The following is a 19,658-nucleotide window of genomic DNA, read 5'->3' as shown; positions in this document are numbered from 1 at the left end:
AAGTTGAATCTGCTGTTGAATTCCTTAATAATACTGGAAAAGGTAAAATCTGCAAAGGGTTTCTATGTTTGGATGTCATTTTCTAAAGCTGGTCAGTGCAAAAGCATTTTAGCCACTTTCAGTAGAAATAGCAGCATTGACAGCAGTGATTATGCTTAATCAGCTGCTATTAGGAAGATTTTGTTCCTCTGATCCTTCTGCAACACTTTTCCATCATCATAAGATCTAATCAGCCCAGGATTCTTAGAAGTTATTAGAGCTTTTCTCATTTTTATAATGTTCATAATATGACAGTATATAGTATAAAATAATCATATTACATATATAATATGACACTAGCTGTTCTATCTATCTAATTGGTTATTAATATTAAAGAGTCGGCATTTTTTAATATATGTATTTTTATTTTAAAAGAATTCCCCCCCCCCCCCTCCAAACTGGTGTTTGTGGTGCTAATGCTTTCAGAGTAAAAGCAGTGATCCAGTGAGAAATGGTGTGAAGGTGCAATAATGGACTCGTGAGTCGTGACCTCTGCATGGAAGCAATTTGGAAAAAAGGGTTGAAAGTGCCGTAAAAGACAAATTAATCCTCGACGGAAAGGAGATACATCCTTAAAAACAAGCTATTTGGGCCTCATTGGCTCATACTTTACGCTTTAAATCTCACAGCATTTTTGGAGCTGACGTATTAGACAGAGTAAAAAAAAGTAAAACAAAAACAACCCAAACTTAAATACTCCGTTCATTAAGTGTCTTAACGGGATAGTGTTGGAGCAGTGAGGAGGTGGCCTGCTTTAAGCTTCAGGCCCGTACCTTTCATTTCCCCTCATTCGCTCCAATCAAGCAAAGCGCAAACAAACAAATGTGAAATGGGTGTTTGTGAAAAACGTATTTATGTTCGCTCGGAGCTTTTTGTTTAATGGTCTGCTTCGGGTCACAGGCCTGCTGTTCGTTAGGGCTGACTTACTTTCGTTTTCAATTAGCGCTGATTCGAAACATGGCCGCTTAATTTAGCGGAAAAACTGGAAAACGCAAGTTACAACACGTTTGAGTCGGCCCTAACAGAACGCCGCAATGTAGTAATAATACTAATACTACAACTATTCCCACTAATAATAATAAATCCAAATAACATTCAGCAAAACAAGCGAGTTTATAAATATTTTTAAATGATATTAATGACGCAATATTAGTTTGGACTTTTAGATTTTATTATTGTTATTAACAACAACAATAACAATAAGAATAATTATTATTATTCTTATTGTTATTATTATTAGTATCGTCAATATTATTACTTATACTACTGTTCCAGTTATTATTATTATTATTATTATTATTATTATTATTATTATTATTATTATTATTAATATTATTATTATTGATATTATTATTATTATTATTATTATTATTATTATTATTATTATTAAATACTATGCCGGTTCGATTTTGTTGTCATAAAATGAGCAATTCTGGCATTTTGGAATTTTAACTTTAATATTTCCGACATCATTTCTGCCTCTTAAATTCACAATTTTTCTTCTCTTTTTAATTTTGGGGTCAGTTTATATCTGAGAGAATTATTTCCACCCTTCTTTCACCATTCACGTCAATAAATGATCTTTTCTGTGGAGTTAAGAAACACGTGGTCTCATCAGGAAGTCCAGAAGAAGCTCCAGTCAAGAGTTTCCCTTATGTTTTGTATATATTTTCTAAAAACGTATATTTTATTTATTCGTTTTATGTTTTTAAGAAAAGAATGTACGACAGCCTGATAGGTGATCAGCGTCATGCTGTCAGTCAGTTCGTACTCCGTGTTGCTTTTGTGTGTATTGATCCTAATTTGTCATTATGGCAGTACTTTCTATTAAGGATCAGACAGTTACATTTAAATATTAGTGTTTGTCTTGCAAACGGTTTTTTTTTAAACAATTAAAGCAAATCTTTATTTCAAAAGAAAAAAAAAGAATTTAAAACTATTTCAGATTTACTCGTATTTGTTTTTCAGAAAGAAAAAAAAGTCAGTATCCAGTCAGTGTTTGGCGCTTAGTTCTAACAATTTTTTTAAGCGTTTCTAAACTAGCTGAAATCCATCTCACGACTCAACCGCGACACATAACCGCTGACGGCTTCCCATCAGGACTCGAGCCTCTGCTGCGTCTCTTTTCTTCTTCGCCACACAGCTGCGCTGTTCGCACAAATGACGCCTCCGCTCCCCTCTGGCCCGCACTTAACAAGGTGACAACAGGCGGCTGGAAAGCCATACGGAACCAGATGGCAAATGCACGGCACAGCCTGAGTGGTGCACGAAGAGCGATGTGAAACATGCACTCGTGATCAAACACAGAAATATGACTACGTCTAAGCAAAACAGCTCAGAGGAGCACTTAGATGCTGTCACTGAGATTAAGGGCAAGAAACGGCTTTGTATTTGGTTGCGCAGGGGCGTTTCCAGAATATTTTGAAATGGGGTGACACGGGTGGGGGCCAATAACAAAACATTTGATAAGGAATAAATACAATGCCAAGAACTGGAAGGCAGTGGGCTTTATATTGAGTATTTGTTTTACAAAGTGATTGTTCAATTTTGATTGAACAATTTTCTCAAGCAAAACCATCATCCTGCTTAAGCTCCATAATAATGGAACGCTACAGGCTTCAAATATATAAATATACTGCAAGTACCTAAAGTAGAAGTACTCATTAAATCATATGTGTATTATTTCATCATGAATATTGATTCATCAATGTATAGAAGTTTTTATATAGTTGTTGGCAGCTTCATCTCTACATGTATTACACATATTAGCATATTTACTCTTTGAAATGTGTAAACATAATCTGTGAATAAAGCTATAAAAATAATAAATGATATTAAGTACACAGTAAAACATTAGAATCCAAATATAGATGAGTGGGAGTATAAAGCCGCAGTAATGTGAGTAAATGTCCGCCGATACATTCCATCAGCGGCTCTTTGTGCGCGCTCATCAGGTGGCACCGGACACTGTGAGATTAATGACGCTCTGGTGCAAGGCCCTTGCTAACCCCACTGTCCCCACAGCGGACATGCTCCTGCGCCTATAAGCTTCCACTGTGTAAACTCGAGGCTGAAACAAACCGCGCTTATTTATTAATGCGTCATTTTCGCCTGATCCAAGCCAGACGCATTCTTCTCCAAATGATTCCGCTGACTTCTTGAATTTGAAATTAGTTTTGTGCCGGAGGTCTGCTCTGTTTAAAATCACAAGATCACTTTCTATAAATTGCTCTGCTCCCTAGATGTGAAACAAGGAAAATGCATATATTTATTTATTTATTTATTTATTTTGGGGTGGGTGTGGGGATCCTCGGGGCCTTTACCTGCCCGACAGATGCGCTCTCGCTCAGTAATGATACCTGCAGCACATTAGTCTCTAATCACTCGCGTTCTTCTTGAGCTTTTCGATCTGCGGAATCAATTATTCACTCCAGTCCCTTGAATTCGTTTCCATCAGGAATATTTCAGGGATCAATTTTTCATACTATTCCACGTATTTTTTTATTTTATTTTTTGCGCTTGTTTGGCTTCGTTCCTAGATTCCCAGTTCCCCGAGAAGTGGAAAACAGATAGAGGGAAGAATCTGAGTGAGTGATGCAGCGGAGAGTCTCTGTCCCCACGGCCTTTAATAATTCAGAGCGCCTGCTCCAGCCCGGTGTCTTCGCATGAGGAGGTGAAAGCCACATGATGCGGCTTATTAACGGGACAGTTCTTTGGGTAAACACAACACGCTCGGGTCCCGTTTAACTGCGGAAAAAAACTCGGAATTTAACTACACAATAAGGACCCATTATATCTGTTTTGTTTTTTTCTTGAGCCAAACGAAGTACTTTAAATATTTAGATACGCGGAGAACTCTGACTCTATTCTGGTGATCCTTGTTCCACATCTGCAATGATTACACATTATATTTTGTTTTATGCAACTTTCCTTTGAACAGCCTGGTTCAAAGGATGGATTTTTAAAAAACTGCGAACACGACACTGCTCACATCAGCGATTAAAAAAACAAAAACAAAAAATAGCTGACAAAGGGGAATAAAAATCGAAAAACGAAGAGAAATTCAGACGAAGTTCGTCGTGTATCCAAGACTTTAATTAATTTCAAAATAACATTCTGACATAAATAAAGATAATAGCTCAGGGCGCATGCGTTTTTTTTGGTATTGAGGGGAAAGTTTGGAGCGCGTTATTATCCAAAACCGCGCTCACTCTGCATCCAGCAGCCTGCATGTCTGGTAAGAAACAAAGCTTTAAACGGACTTTAACGCTCCTGTTTTGAACGTCTAACGAGCTCTGCGAGAATCCAGCACACCCAGTATAAACCAACAAATGTGCTCGTTTTCAACAACCGTCTGACATTTCATGAAATGTTCAATAAGCTCTTATCACTCTCGCTTTTATGCACACACGTTTTGTCATATCGCCTCTAAGAGGCCTGCATTTCTTGCAGTCCCACGCTGTTGCTGGCTACTCCCCCCCCCTCATCGCGAGCGCAGACATCACCGTCATTATCATATTTAATATTATTGACGAATGAGCGCCGAGAAGCGGACTGGCTCTCTGCCACTTAATTCTCGCTTCGCTTCTCTGGTCCCGCTTAATTCTCGCTGCGCGTCGGCGGGAGCTGGCGGTGCTGCCAGGTGTCTTCACGTTCCCGTCGAGGTCTCGGAGGAAAGGTGAGTGAAAGGATGTGTCTGTTGTTGTTTTATGGTTTTTGGGAGAGTGTTAAAGATAATCGCCCTCTTGATGGAGAGTGGGGAAGAACCAACTGGCGTCTCTCTCTTAATGAAGCCCTGCGGGGTTTAGTGTCTTTTCCACGGTTGATCTTCGCTATAAATCTGTGGTCACGCGTCACTTTTTACCTGTTACTAACAGATCTCCAGTATGCAGGCCCGTGCCGTCTCCTTTCCCCAGCAGGCAGGCGTACTGCTTGCGCACACTTTATGTCTGTTTTTTTCGTGTTGTTGTTGGACCCCGCTGCCTCCCCCAGTACTGAACCCATAGGCCGAGAGTGAGAGAGAGCAGTAAATGCGTGACCCCGCCTCCCCTTCTCCTCACCCACTTCTTCTCCTCACCGGTGCCGCACGGTTACTTGCTCCATGAAAAAGCTGCAGCCAGCAGTGCGTTCCTGTTGCAGATGTTGTAAACCGATGGCTTCATTTCTCTCAGTTCGAATGGGCTTGCAACAATGTGCGCGAGAGCCTCGACATGTTTGCAGTTTACAGTGAGGCTGCATGCAAATGTGCGCGCACGCAGGCCGGATAGGACGCGGAGAGCAGAAACAGTAGTGCCTTTAAAATAGTTCAAAAACAGCATTAATATAAACATCAGAAATACAATCTTGAAGGTTTTCACGCAGAACATCAGCACAGCTAAAACAAACAAAAAACAAATCTCATTCTCACCTACATTTGTTCCACATTTTTTCTGTCTTGCGTGACTTCGTGACAACGATATTTTCAAAACAAAGGTTAAAAAAAAAGCCTTTAGGCCATTTGACCCTAGCTGGCTCCCTTATCTATTAGACAGGGCGCAGTGGCATCTGTCTGTCAAGTCGCAGGTTTATCATTAACAGGGATCCCACAGCACTGCCCACTGCTGTTCTATTGAGCCATCTAATAAGAACAGAGAGAGAGGGAGAGAGCTCATCCTTGACTTATTATTAGGCTACTTATTAACATGTATCAGCACATGGACTTCAGCTCGGATGATACTGACATGCCTGAGGGTATTAGAGGAAAGCTGCGGCGCTGATAGCAGCGCGATAAGTTACTGCTGCGTGAGGCACAATCATTCTAATCGAAGAAAAAGTGACAGCAGAGCGCACGCGTCAAGGTCGCTCTGATAGGTGTGCGCTTGTTATGGCACAGAGATCTGAGGGAGATATGAGTCAGGAAAACTCAGCTGCTCCTCTTTGCAAGGAGAGATCATAAAGTCCGAACAACCCCACCCCCTTCCCTTCATCTGAATCTCCAAATACTTCAAATATGAAGGAGGAAGAAGAAGAAGAAGAGCTGTATGTCCTGTGAGAGAGATCCGGCCCACAAAACGCGTTCATGGGTTAGATTAGCCGCTTTTGACGCCCCCTCTCCACCCTCCCTCGCTTCCCTCCGCTTTTGTCTCTCCTCCCTTCTCTCCTCCCTCTTACAAGTCAGCGCGCCCGTTGGCACAGGAAAGATTGAAAGTGACATACACTGATTAGAAACCGGTCCTCTGCGTTGTTAAACCCCGCTGTGACACCGCAACTCGAACTTCGCTGGTTGTTTTCTTTTCTTGCTTTTCGGTCAGATTGCTTTTCTTTGCCCGGACTGTATAGCGTTTTTTTCGCGGTGCGTCGCGCTGTTTGTGAACATTTTCTCTCTCTCTCTTCCGAGGATGATGCCATGAGTTTAGAGGAGAGCACACTTGTGCCACAGAGACGCCTTTTGAGCTAAAAGGCGGGCAGACGCTTTAAAGAGGGGACGAAGATTTACAAAAAGAGCCGAACACATTTACGTGTGTGCGCTGCTGTCCACAAACTCTCCCTTTTCTTTCCTTCTCATCTCCGCTCGCTCCGCTGCTTTGGGCGCTATCCACACACACACACACACACACACACTCAAACCCTTCAGCCTTCACTACCAATAAATCAACTTTTCTTCTCTGTGGATCTCCTGCGCGGTCTCGACTCCAGACCCAGCAGCACAGGACCCGCGTGACCCAGGAGTCGAATCAAAGCCCAGCCCTGGATTCAATACTCCTGATCAATGGACAAAGCCTCCTCAGCGGGCAGCAGCGCTACAGACACGTCGTAAACAGTGAGTACACACACACACACACACACACACACACACACACACACACACACACACACACACACACACACACACACACACACACACACACGGACTGTCAGCAGCAAGTCTGTACTGAAGACTGTAAGATCATGTAGAGATTTCTCTGCAAAGTCCAAACAAATGCTACACAATCCAACCAGCCGACAGGAAACTCCAGGGACTTTGATTTTATGCTTCCTTGCGAAAAGTGAGTGATTCATAATAACATAATAAAAATAGCTATGATAATTAGTAAAAGTTGTACTTGTAATCATTCCATTTAAGGACTAATAATGTACTAATTATTGCATACTCAAGGCTATTGGCATTACGTTATCTTTAACAGTATTTATAGTAATAATTAAGTAGAAGTAAGTATAATAAGTAAATAAAATTAGAGAGTGAAAATCATATTTCTGCCTCAAAAAGTGTCGAAAATTACAGCTCACGGCTTCCTATAATTTCCTTAATGTAGAAAAACGCTCTGCTTTCTAATTACATACGGGTTATTTCTCCTAATTAGTCTTCGTGTTTGACGGGAGGTCACTTTCATAAGAAGTGTTTGAAATATTATCCATAGAGAAATATTATATATGTCTATAAAATTACGTACTATTATTTTATATTTTCATTTTTGAACGAGCTATTCTTCAAACATATTTAGATATTAAAAAAAAAAAAAGTTTGCCTTTAGTTCACATCTTCCCTTTATTAATTAGCGCTTTGATAAAAACACAAACAGCGTGAAAATAACGCAATGTTTAATTTTATTTTTAAAGTAAAGGATCAGGATAACTCACCCCTGTGTGTGTGTGTGTGTGTGTGTGTGTGTGTGTGTGTGTGTGTGTGTGTGTGTGTGTTTAAGTGTGCTCAGGTTTAAAATACACAGACAAAAAATGAAGTTATATTTTCAGTAAACTAGAGAGAAGGAAAATAGAATGCGTCACAGGATTTCTTCACTTTGTAACTTTTTAACCTCTAAAAAATATAATTCATGACGAATTACTTTGAGAGGTGTTACAAATTAACACGTGCTGAGCTTAAATAACCCCTTACCACCACCCCTCGTTAGTTTTACACTGTTTCGTTTGCAGAGAAACACATATTCACCAGAAAACGGGACGAGTGATGAATAAAACATAGCGAGGGGAGCAGAGAGGTGTACGACAGCGTCCAAGTGTTTCCTGCTGCTACAGGGGCCTTCTAACCTCTGCGACACATCGCACACTCAGAATCTAAAAGTTACCTGCTGCTTTAGAGGTCTGTAAAATATTGGGGGGGGGGATTCAGATTCAAGTATTCAGATATAGGAAGAGGTTTGGGAGTAAAAGGCCTCCATGTCTGCTGCGCGTAATCAGAAGAAACCAGAGCCAAATGCGTTTGGCTCCAAATGAGAAACAGTCCCTCTGCAGACCGTCATGTCAGGAGCAATAGTTTGTCCTGCTAAACACAAACGCTTTTTAAAAAGCTTTTCCCCCCCAAGACAAAGCCACACTTCTTCTGTTTCCACGTCACAGTTAACAGTGTTGTGTATGTGTTGTTAATAAAGCAAAGTTCATATCTAAAAGAAAGGCAGTGCTCTGTCCCCCTTTCCCCTCGCTTGATTTTAAAGTGATTCCTTTTATTTCGGCTCTGTGCGTAAAAGCCGAGGTTCCTCATGCTGGAGTCTGTCCGTCCTCTCTGACCTTTAAGAAACTGCAGGCTGACTCAGTTCCTTCTTCGTCTCCAAACCACCAAGAATCCAAAGCAGCGCTCGTGTTTAGAGTGTTTTTCTCATGGAGTTTGACTCGCGTGAAGTGCCAGCTTCCCTTCGCACACACGTCAGGTTTTCTTTTTTAATATATATATGTACACACACACACACACACACACACACACACACACACACACACACACACACACACACACACACACACACACATATATGTGTGTGTGTGTGTGTGTGTGTCTCTCTTATTTTGTTGTTTTGGTTGGTCAAGCTAACTAATATTAATATTAATATTTAGAATATTTACATTTTATGAGTTGCAGTTTCTAATTATGAAATAACGAAAACTGCCGACAGCAAGGTGCGCGCAAGCTGCACCTCAGTGTCCACCTTTTCTCATTCTCTCAAGACAGCAGAGTTCCTTTAAAATATGTGTATGTGAAAGGGGGAAAGGGGGGGGGGGGGGGGGGGGGAATGCAGGATTTTATATATTTATTTATATATTTTAGCCAACCGCGAGGAAAAATGAATTCGTTTCGGCTGCAGTGATGGCCGCTTTCTGGGGCTGCCTGTCTGCTCAGAGTTTACTCACAGGTTCAAAAAGTTGAAGAGAGAGGAGGAGATAGTGTGGAACTCTAACCCTGTTTTTGTATATTTAAAAAATAAAAATAAAAACCTGATGGTGATGCTTTTTAAAGCTTGGCCCGAACACCTAAAAATAGCCATTCTTTCATTTATTGAGAAGTCTTTATTTCTCTTAACTTTAATATCTGGATATACTTTGGGCTTTCAGGAGTTATCCAGCTATAAGAAACTGAGGTTTCATCTACCCTTAAATGGTCCACTGGAAATATTTCAGGGACTCTCTTTCTCCATGAACCCGACTATCTGTTCACATATATTATAGGTGTGCTATTGAACCGTAGATTAGATTAGAAAATGTGTGTGGGCGCTGATGATGATGCTATGGGCGTCACTGCTGCTCTGTGCGCTCACATATACACTGTTATATCTCCCATTCAGCCTGTTTCATAATGGTCTCACTGACCTGGTGATCATAAATGAAGCTCTTAAAGCCTGAGGAACCCCCCACCCCCTAAAGTAATATCTACAGTTATTCTCATTCTGGTGAGGCCTGCGTGAGCTGTGGTGAATGGTTTGGCATCAGTGTGTGTGTGGATGTCACAGTAAAATTTTACCATTTCCCTCCAGCTACTTCTCTCCTCTGCGGGCAAAGTAACAGTAACTTTTTTTTATGATGTAGTGCAGTTTGAATCTACACCTCCTCACTGTTACAAGAACCTGGTTGTGTCCAGCATCGTCGTTTTGGATGAGCACGCGCATGTGTTTGCGTCTCGTGCACCGCATTCGTCCCCGCTGTGAGTGGCTGTGCTCTGAGTCAGTGTGTGGTCCCTGGATGTGTTAAAGCAGAGTCTGTGTAGCACGCTGGCTGTGGTTTGTGTGGCTCCGCGTCTGTCTTTACGCGGAAGAGCGTGCGCATCCTCCCAAATGGAAGGGCGAGGCAGTAAATGCTCGCTCTTCATCCTCGCGTTATCGAATGAGATGTTTACGAGAGAGCCAAAAATGTTTGCCAGAAGGGCCATCGTCTCGCCCCCTCACTCTGCTTGCTTTCTTCACTCCGTCTGCGCGGATGTGAGTTTGCGTGTGTCTGAGTGCGTGGAACCACCTCAGAGCTTCAAAATAGTTGTGTTTCTCTTAAAGGTCCGTCCCGCCCGCCTCCCCCCTCACACCAATGCTCTCCACATCACAGTAACACATCTGATGGCCATAAACAGCAAATTCCGCACTAATGTAACCTTCCCGAACAGCAATCATTCCTCATAATCAGCCACATAAAAATGTTCATGTAGTTCCTCATGTTGCTTTCAGACTTTCAAAAACACATTTAGAAAGTGACACTTTTTTAACTTCCCCCTCAGTGTATTTTTTATTCCTTTGCATTGTCTCACGTATTAATTATTAGTGTCAGTAAAAGTGATGCAAAATTAACAGATTGACTTCCTAATGCCGGTGCCGTCATTTAGGGATGCACTGATACATCAGTGAAGAAAACACTAGCCATGTTTACTGATAAATAAGATAATATTTACTGATATCTGTAGTCGATATTTAGCTGTTGTGTTACATCAACTTTTATTTCGGCCAAATAATCCAAAACTCTTTAATAAAGAGCTGAAAATCTACAAAAAAATTCTGTTACTTTTTCAACATGAACATTTTCTTTTGTCTCCAGGGAGCAAAGTAGAAAATAACAAACCACAAAAAATAAGTAATAGGTAAATAAAAAGTCTCTATGGGTATTTATAATCCATGCTTCACAATAGGTCTAGCTCTAATTTAATTATTTCTGCAGACATCCAGGAACCAGATTGATTAATAAATAAATATCTGGCCACATGGATCTGAATACATTTCTGCAGCACTGTCTGTTGGTAGTTTCAGCTGGGATACTGGTCTAACTGATTGATATTGACATCGACATTTCCCACCATCACTGGCTGATATTTATCTGCTGTGTTGCATAAATTTTGAGCTCACTAAATAATTTTTAAAACTGTGTAACAAAGAGCCAGAAGACTTTAATACAGTTTGGTTACTTTTTAAATGAAAGATTTTTCAATTTCCTTCAAACAAAGAGGGGGAAGAAATGACGTGAAAGATGTGTTCTATTTAGTGTCAGTGCCGGGTTACAATCCCAGATTCACTGCATCCCTGTAGTTTCATTAATTCCACAGACATTCAGAATGTAAGCTGATAACTTGAGCTAAAATGATCTGTTCATTGATCAACGATAAATAAATAAATACTTTGAATAAATTGGCAACAATTCTAGTCATTGATTTATTTCATTTTTTTTTAAAGGCGTGAACTAATTCAGCTCAGTTTTATTTTTTATAGCAACAATCCACAACAACAGTTGCCTCAAAGTGTGACTAAGGACTCGAGAGTATCAGAAAGATAAGTAACCCTATATTTTGGGGAAAGGGAAAACTTTTTCTCTAACAATTTAAAACATAAAAGACACTCTGAGGGCCTCGGATTAGGGTTAGGGTAAGGTCGTCATAGATTAGTTGTCACATTGGCAGCAACCTCGGCTGGTGTACCTCTGTGTTGGAACAATGTTACTTTACCCAAATCAGAATCTCAGAAGTTCTTTAAGGAAACACAACTTTGACTACAATATGTCACTTCAAGGCACTTTCTATTGTAAGGTAAAGACCCTACAACATTAGAAAGAAAACCAGACTCAGGGAGGGGCGGCCATCTGCCGAGACAGGCTGAGGGCGAGGGAGACAGGACAAAAGTAACACCATGAAGTCAAACAGTTCAGACGTTTAAAATCCGAGTCGGTGGATCCACAGGATCAGATCCACATCAATCCACTTGAACCGAACCAAACTGGCTTTTTGGGGGGAGTGGCTCGCTTCTTTCTGTGGGTAATGTTCAGGCAGTCTTTGCGTCACATGCCGTGTTCATGCCTCCCTGCATATACGTGTGTGTACATTCTGAACATCTTTGACGACAGGGCTTTTAATTTTGCCCCCTCCTCTTCCTACTCCTCCTCCTCCTCCTGCCTGCTTGCCTTCTTTTATCTGTGCTGCAGAGCCAAGCATTAACCAATAGCTTGATAGCCCTGCTATAAAACTGGATGTCAAACGGGAAGAACAGCCGTATCTGTGGATATTTCCCTATAGGTGACGCCTCTCTCTTTCTCCCCTGTTATCATTGCTAATAATGCCCTCATAGGTCACTTTTTCTCTTCCTCCCTCTTGCTCTCTCTGGCTGGTTTTGCATGTTGAAGGCAGAAACCTTCATTAGCAGACACATATCATAACGGTAAAGAGAGATATCGGACAGGCAGTTACAGGAGAGACTCGCAAGTCTGTGTAAGTTTGGCTTCTCTTCTATAAGCGTCTCTACGACGGCAGTCTTAGAGGTCAGGAGGATTTCCTGCTAATGCTTTCATACGCGTACGGAGGACTGAGCAGCTTATCCCGCTGCTTGGCTCACTCTGTAACTTTTTAACAACTTTTTGCCTTTGTTTAAAATCTCAACGTGTGCGTGTGTGTGTGTATGTGTGAGTGAGTGAGTGAGTGAGTGCTGGGGCTGTGGTGTTTACTGCCCTGTTTCCTGTAACACTTATCACAATGGGATTAACTGTGTGTGTGTGTGTGTGTGTGTGTGTGTGTGTGTGTGTGTGTGTGTGTGTGTGTGTGTGTGAAGGTGGGAGGCAGGAGGTTCCTTCTTTTGGTCCATCTTCTAAACATTCGTTGCTCTGACATTTTGAGCACGCGTCCACACTTTTAAACAAGCCTTACAATCCAGGTGAGACAAAAATAAAAACCCACATGATGCAGCGATCATCTTTAAAAAGTAGAATTAAACGGTGACCAGAGGCTCCCGGCTTACCCCAGCCACCCTTCGGTGTGTGTTTCACATGGACGGGACTACCAGTCAGTGTTTGTCATCTGTCTTGATTTGCAGAGTTTAGGCTGGCTTTGAATTACACGTTAGCCTCTGTTTGTGTGTGTTTACGTCTTTGAGCTGGACACATTGTTTATAGGTGTGTTTGTTGTCGTGTCCTACTCTTCTATTTCTCTGGGTGTGTCCTCATTTTTGCTCTGCAATCTCGTCCTTGGCCTCCAGTATGTATTTGTTATGTCTAGAACAGAGTAATAATGTGGAATTTGATAGTGGCTTATCATCAAAACATGAGGTTGTCCCACTATCAAAGATTACGCGGGACAAACAGAACTCTTTCTGACACTCTCAGAGCACGCATTAAAGGGTGAGATTAAAAAAAGAAGGAGAAATACTTACGTCTGCTAAAATAAAATCAGCTGTTATAAAAACAAGTCATTTTACAGTTTTCCAAGAGCTCTGACAGTTGGCCAGAGAAGCAGTAAATTGGTAAATGTGTCATGACCCTCTCCTTATCAAAAAGACATTACATTTGATCCTTGTCTCCATAGCAGAAAGATGTAACAGCCCATCTTATCGCCTCTTTATTAACTGCTTTAACTATCACACACCTTATCACACAATGCACCGCAGATGAATTTAGGATGCGGATGATAACGATCTGACTTTCTGAAGGCTAAATCCATGATTTTAATGACAGTCTAAGCCATTAACATGTGATGCATTGTAAAGACACTCACTTAAAGACATTCTTCAGAATAAAAGGCTATTGTGAAACCAGCCTGTAATAATTGCATAAAATAGATTAGCATTTATCAGTCTGTTGCAGGATGTTTACGTGATACAGTGACACAAACACACACACACACACACACACACACACACACACACACACACACACACACACACACACGCACACACCCAAGTTATTTTCACCACTTGACACAGTTTTAGGGTTTTTACAAGGAAGACAGCTGAAATAAAAACTGAGGGAACAGTGTGTTAATGATGAACATCGCTGTCTGCTCCAGTTTGGTGCTTTGAGTACATTTAGATTGAAATACTATTAAATTAAGCAAGTATGGAGTGTTTTCACACAGTGGAGCTTTACCTAGGATACACCCAGCATATCATCTGCAGTCTTTCTGCACGATGCCTCAATTAAAATCTAAATACCTAAATATAATTGCACATTTGCTCTACATATATTATAAAGTAGATTACCCTGCACAAAGCTTTACTGCTGATATGAGCTGCAGCTGTCATAAATTTGCAAGTTAGATTTTTTTTTATCCTAAAAGAAATGAATAAACCGAATTATTCAAACTCATAGCAGCTACTATAATATAGGAGCATACAAACATATATATATATATATATATTGTTTTAAAAGGTGCTTACAGTGTCACTGTCATTGTGTAACAGTTCTGCATTTAACCCTCAAACTGTTGACAACGAGAATATTGATTTTTTTCTTATCTTGGGTTTTGGCAAGCACGCAACAAAGAAAGTGATCAGTCTAACTGAGACATATCAAAATCTATTCACACTTTTCCAAAAACTCTTCTGCAGAATGCAAAAGGGCAAAAGGGTTAGAGCCCCTCGATGACTTAGATCTCATAAGATTGAAACTCCTGGTCTTGCTTATCTCAGCAGGACAATGTCGAACCACACGATGCACTTATTACAGAAACATCTGGATCTGGGACCAGAGCATAAGTGTGAGGGCTAAACTGGCATGTATCTGTCATCTGTTTAAAACACTCAGTGCATTATGAAATGATGACAAAGGAGGGCTTGAAGGGCTGAATTGCTGAAACACTATATCAAGCCTTTCAAAACTACTTAGTGCTGAGTTGATGGAAGACAACTCCACCAACCCCACCCTAAATCTGTATTTTGGTAGAAGGCAAAACTGAGTATTCGGTGCAAAAAAAAAAAAAAGTTGGATTAAAGAATTGAGAGAAAAGTTTGTTTCTGGTCTTCAATAACATTGACTCAGACCCTAAATGTATCATTTAAATGACTTGTAGTCATTACACTCTGTTAGTAAGACTAATATTTAGTTATTTTTTGGCTAACAGAGTTGTGGAAAAGTTGAACTCTCTCAGAAATACAACTCAGTGTAATGCTATATTCCTAAAAGACATTCTGCTGTCGTCCTAACGGGAGTGTCTTATCTCAGGCACGCCACCAAGTGAGTGAGTAAGGTTAACAAGAAAGAAAAAAATGCATGGCTCAGTAACATTATCTCCTGCATCAAATGAAGTATAATTGAGGCAGAATGCATTTAGAGATTAAGAAACTGGTCATAGATTGTGTGTTCTTGCATGTAAGTCTTAGGTGAGATGGTGAGATGTCGGCATGTGCAGGTCTCGATAGAGATCACTAGTAGCAGTGTGGGGAGCTTAAGCAGGATGGGACCTGTTGGTGATGAAATCAGACTCTTTGGAGGATTATTTGTAAATGAGAGGCAGAACAAGTGAAATGAAATAGTTTCATCCTTCGAACCCTCTGACGTCAAAGACAAAAACACCAACAAGCCCTAGCTCCAAAACAATAAGTCAGACGCACAATCACACCTCATAAATGAATGAATGAGAAAAAAAAGCCAAAAAATAGAAATGACATATTGTGATAGCCTCTGGGTCACGGTTAGGACCAGCACCCACGATCCTTATAAGGTGTGGGTGTGCACTCCTATGGCTAGAATTTCTACATACTTTTCTACCTAAAGCCAAGCTTAATGTGATAATTAATGTATGAGAGTTGGATTAAAAGGTAACGTTTTCACATTTTCTACTTTCTGAAATGTTGCTTGTCTCTCAGAATATCAACAATCACAGAATCCCAAACCCTAAACTCTTGACCCCCACCATTCAAAATACATTTCCACTCAGGATAAAATATTTGCCTATAACCTAACCTATGATCAGTGACACAGATACTGCAGCAACTAAATAAATAGATAAAACAGTTGACTTCATTATTTGTTGCACTTTGTGACCAAATAGGAGAGATAAATGTGCTAAATGTGACAAATTACTTGTGCTGTTGGAGGTCTGCAAGGTGGAGTAAACAGTATGAAAATCCCGTCGGATGCACGTGACTTGAATCAAACCAAACCCCTGCCATTCAGACGGCACTTCCACTCAGGACGTGTAGGTGCAAACCGATCAAACGGGTGAATGGAAAAAATTGCATCATTAATGATTTTGATAAGTACAGTAACACTTATCATCTGCAGCTGCCAGCAGCCACTGAATTGATCTCAGTCTTGTGTTATATTCAGTTGTTTTTCATCGCTGGTAGTGGTTAGATTTATTTGCAAAGCCTCTTGTTTTTCTCAGGAAGCCTCACACTGAGAATTACAGCTACCATTGTACTCGTATTTAAACCCACTGCTTTCCACTCTGTGTAACTCTCTGAACTTGTCTTTCTCTTTCTTTTTTTTGTTGTCCTTTAAGCCACTTTTATTAAACTCTGCCGCTTACATTTTTGGCCTCTGTGCCTCCCACCCACACTTTTTAATCACTCCAAAGCTAATGTTTTTAATTTATTATTCATTTTGAAATTTAGCCCAGGCTCTTAAAACGTCTCAGATTGTCAGTATGTTTACTTTTTTTTCTTCTTCTTGTGGTGGTTGCTTGTTTTCTTTTCAGCTGTTGTTGTGTAAGAAGGAAAGCTTGGTAGTGAAGGTAGAGAAAAGACGAGGCGGAACGAAAGAGGAGGAAGAAGAGTGAGTGACACCACCACAATAAAAACAGCGCCAGTAAAGCCTGCAGAAATATTAAGAAATTCAAACAATAACCATGGATTCTCCCTCATTTGTTCTGGTGAATTTCTGTCCAGTGTCCAAAAACCAAAGACCCTGTGTTTCTGTTGGGCTTGCAACTCTGCCCACAGCATAGTTACAGTATGGAAAATAGTGCAGTAAATTAAAAAAAAGCCTCACGTTTGCCTTTTTCTACTGACAGTTTCTAATCTCTGTGTTCACTGAGGGTCACACATGCCGGCTGATATTGTCCAGGGCTCTTATGTAAATAAAAGCAGTCCATTTGGCCTGAGTGAGCTGGCTGCTCTTTGATACTTTGGCATGTGTCCCCTGTCAGGCTTGGAAGCAGAGCTAATGGCATTATCCTATATTAGACTTTTGGCTGACACGCGCTCATCAGGGGATGGAAGCCCACGAGGCTCACGCTCTCATCAGTATATCAGCACATGGAGGCCTACATGTTAAAGGTAGCAATGTTATGAGGTACTGACCATGTGATAGCACGGGTAGTGTGAAGCTCCCAGATATACAATCTGCCCATCTCTCTTTTCCTTTGTTTATTCGTTTGCTTTTAAATATAATTTATGAATATATTTATTACATTATTTACTGCAACATGGAATGGGAAATTTAATTAGTTCATTGTGTAATACAAAAAGTTTACAGTTTACCTTTAAAATGACATCTGTTCTCTTGGCTAGAGTTTTATTTATGCTGATAAAAGCTTTATACTGTAAGCTAAAGGCCACGGGGAGGACTCTCCTTTAAGAGCAACCGACCTCCGGCAGAACCAAGTTCAGGGAGGGGCAGCCACCCCATCAGGTGAGGGGTGAGGGGAAAGAGGAGCACGGGGAAACTATGACAACAAACGGGATAAAAAAAGGATCTATGAGATAGATAGTAAGCAAAAGATAACGTTGTGGCATAAAAATCCATGAAGAGTTCAAACGGGTGGTGGAGAGGAGGTGCTGTGTGCATCACAGGAGGCCACCCAACAGCCTGAGATAACATTCAACATAAATAGGTGCTGTGAACTGCCTCTTAGAGCTTCCTGACTTCTTTGTTTTCCTGCCCGTAGCGCTCAGTCCCAAGCCCTTTAATTACTGAAGATATAAATCTTTGAAAATGGTTGACAAATATTTAACACTCACACAGCACTAAATTGTGCATTTGTTAGCCACAAATCAATATAGATTTAGTGTAGCAGTGTGTGTTTACAGCAGCAGGAAAGTGGATTTCTATGGCACAAAGAAACATGATACATCAGGCTTTGACTTGTATATACACAAACTTGCAGGAGAACAAATTCCTCGTTTTGCCCGTCTGAAAAATACAGATATCAATGTCTTATTTTTGAAATTCTGCTAATCATACTGTAAAACTTTTTTTTTGCAGACTCATTCTCTCTGGCTGGAGATCCTCTGGGAGCCTGGAGGAGGATGGAGCGAGGAGGGGAGAGTCCCATCACCCAGGACAGTCCCGAGCAGAGGGGGGGCAGCCCAGATCTCAGCGGCCTCCCACCACCGGGGAAGAAAGGCCGGTTGGAGCTCAACGGGAGTCCCACTGGGCCACGAATACGCCACAACGGAGCCCCACTGAGACCCCTCGGAGGTAAGGCTCATATTGATCACGAGGCGTGAATAAAAGAAAGCAAATTTCTATCAGAAGATAGATTTTTCAAAAAACAAACACTACTTCTAGAGTCTTGGCAATCAGGCAACAAAGAAAGTAACTTGTACTGATGCATAAATTATTAGCACGTTACCCACAAAATTGGCTCTTCCTTTTTCAAAATATAGAAATAGAAGTCATAGAAATACATTAATTAGTTTGGATTAAACTGTCAAAGTTAAACGCTGTCATCTTTTATTTAATGAAAACAAATGATCATCAAGCTATTGATTACTGCAATTATTTAAAATCCATAAATCCCTGAGTTTGTGGATCATTCGATTATAAAAAAATATATATCAGAGAAAGCTGTGTGATCACGGTGTCAGAGGTTTTAAAGCGCTTATGTTAATCAAACCCCAAAAGCAGCTTTTGGCTTTACAGTGAACCACATCCCGCCCATGAGTGGAGTTTGGCACAGTGTGCCATGTAGTAATGTGGCGGTGCTGAGGGGAGATGCTCAAGCTGCTTCTGTCCAGTTAATGTATAAGTCTGGGGGGAACGGTATAACACAGGCTTACCAAATAAAGGAGATTGCTCCATATAAACAAGATTTATACAAGTCACCGTGGCTTATTGATCCCTGCATTCATTGTCAAAGTTGGTTCTTGTTAATGTGCAGCTGCACGAGGGGATGCAGTTCCCCGTCTGTGTTTTGGGGTTTCATGTTGCCGGGTGTTTGCAGTTTTTTTAATCTCTTAAACTCACTTTTACACACTTTGTCTGGTTGAGATTTTAAAACATTTGCACATCATGAATTTCAATTTACTCCTTTTATTCATTACTCGTTTTATGTTAACTGAAAATTCTAATGACCAAGATATTATTTGAAGTGTGCACTTTGATATCAAATGAAGGTATTTAGTTGAAAACAGGCTGGATGAGATTTGGTGGTGTACTTGAATGAAAATGTAAAATTGTCAGATTGCAAAGCTGCTCTGGAGCATAGAGATAAGTAAGTGAAAGAGCAGCTCCTCGTGGACTACAGAGCTTAGTCTAGACAAAACATTCAGAACAATCAGCCTGATCTTTGCATCTTTGGGACGCCCCACACCGTTAGTTATTTAGGTCACGATGTGTACCCTCTTACTCGCTCTGGGAAAATTCAGGTCAGAGAATTATTTTCTTTTTTTAGAGTCTCTGTATTAATGTTTAAATGATACATGTTATGAGAATTGTGAGAATTACTTTTTGAGTACCACTAA

The 19,658-nt window shown here is 40.6% G+C and overlaps 1 protein-coding gene across 2 annotated transcripts in view; it reads left to right on the top strand.

Annotated features, from left to right (window-relative positions):
- Positions 1 to 6,152: 6,152 nt before the first annotated feature.
- satb2 (SATB homeobox 2) overlaps positions 6,153 to 19,658 on the top strand; it is a 50,266-nt gene continuing 36,760 nt past the window's right edge. The window contains exons 1-2 of one of the 2 annotated variants that reach the window (XM_076874681.1): positions 6,153 to 6,838; positions 18,178 to 18,393. In XM_076874681.1, coding sequence (XP_076730796.1) covers positions 18,222 to 18,393 — 172 coding nt within the window. In that variant the 5' untranslated portion in view covers positions 6,153 to 6,838; positions 18,178 to 18,221. The remainder of the gene's footprint in view (positions 6,839 to 18,177; positions 18,394 to 19,658) is intronic. The other variant, XM_076874680.1, reaches the window with a different exon arrangement.

The sequence above is a fragment of the Maylandia zebra genome, linkage group LG16 (assembly GCF_041146795.1).
Source record: "Maylandia zebra isolate NMK-2024a linkage group LG16, Mzebra_GT3a, whole genome shotgun sequence".
NCBI lineage: Eukaryota > Metazoa > Chordata > Actinopteri > Cichliformes > Cichlidae > Maylandia > Maylandia zebra.
The sequence above is the reverse complement of the archived record's forward strand: the minus strand, read 5'-3'. Positions and strand labels throughout refer to the sequence as shown.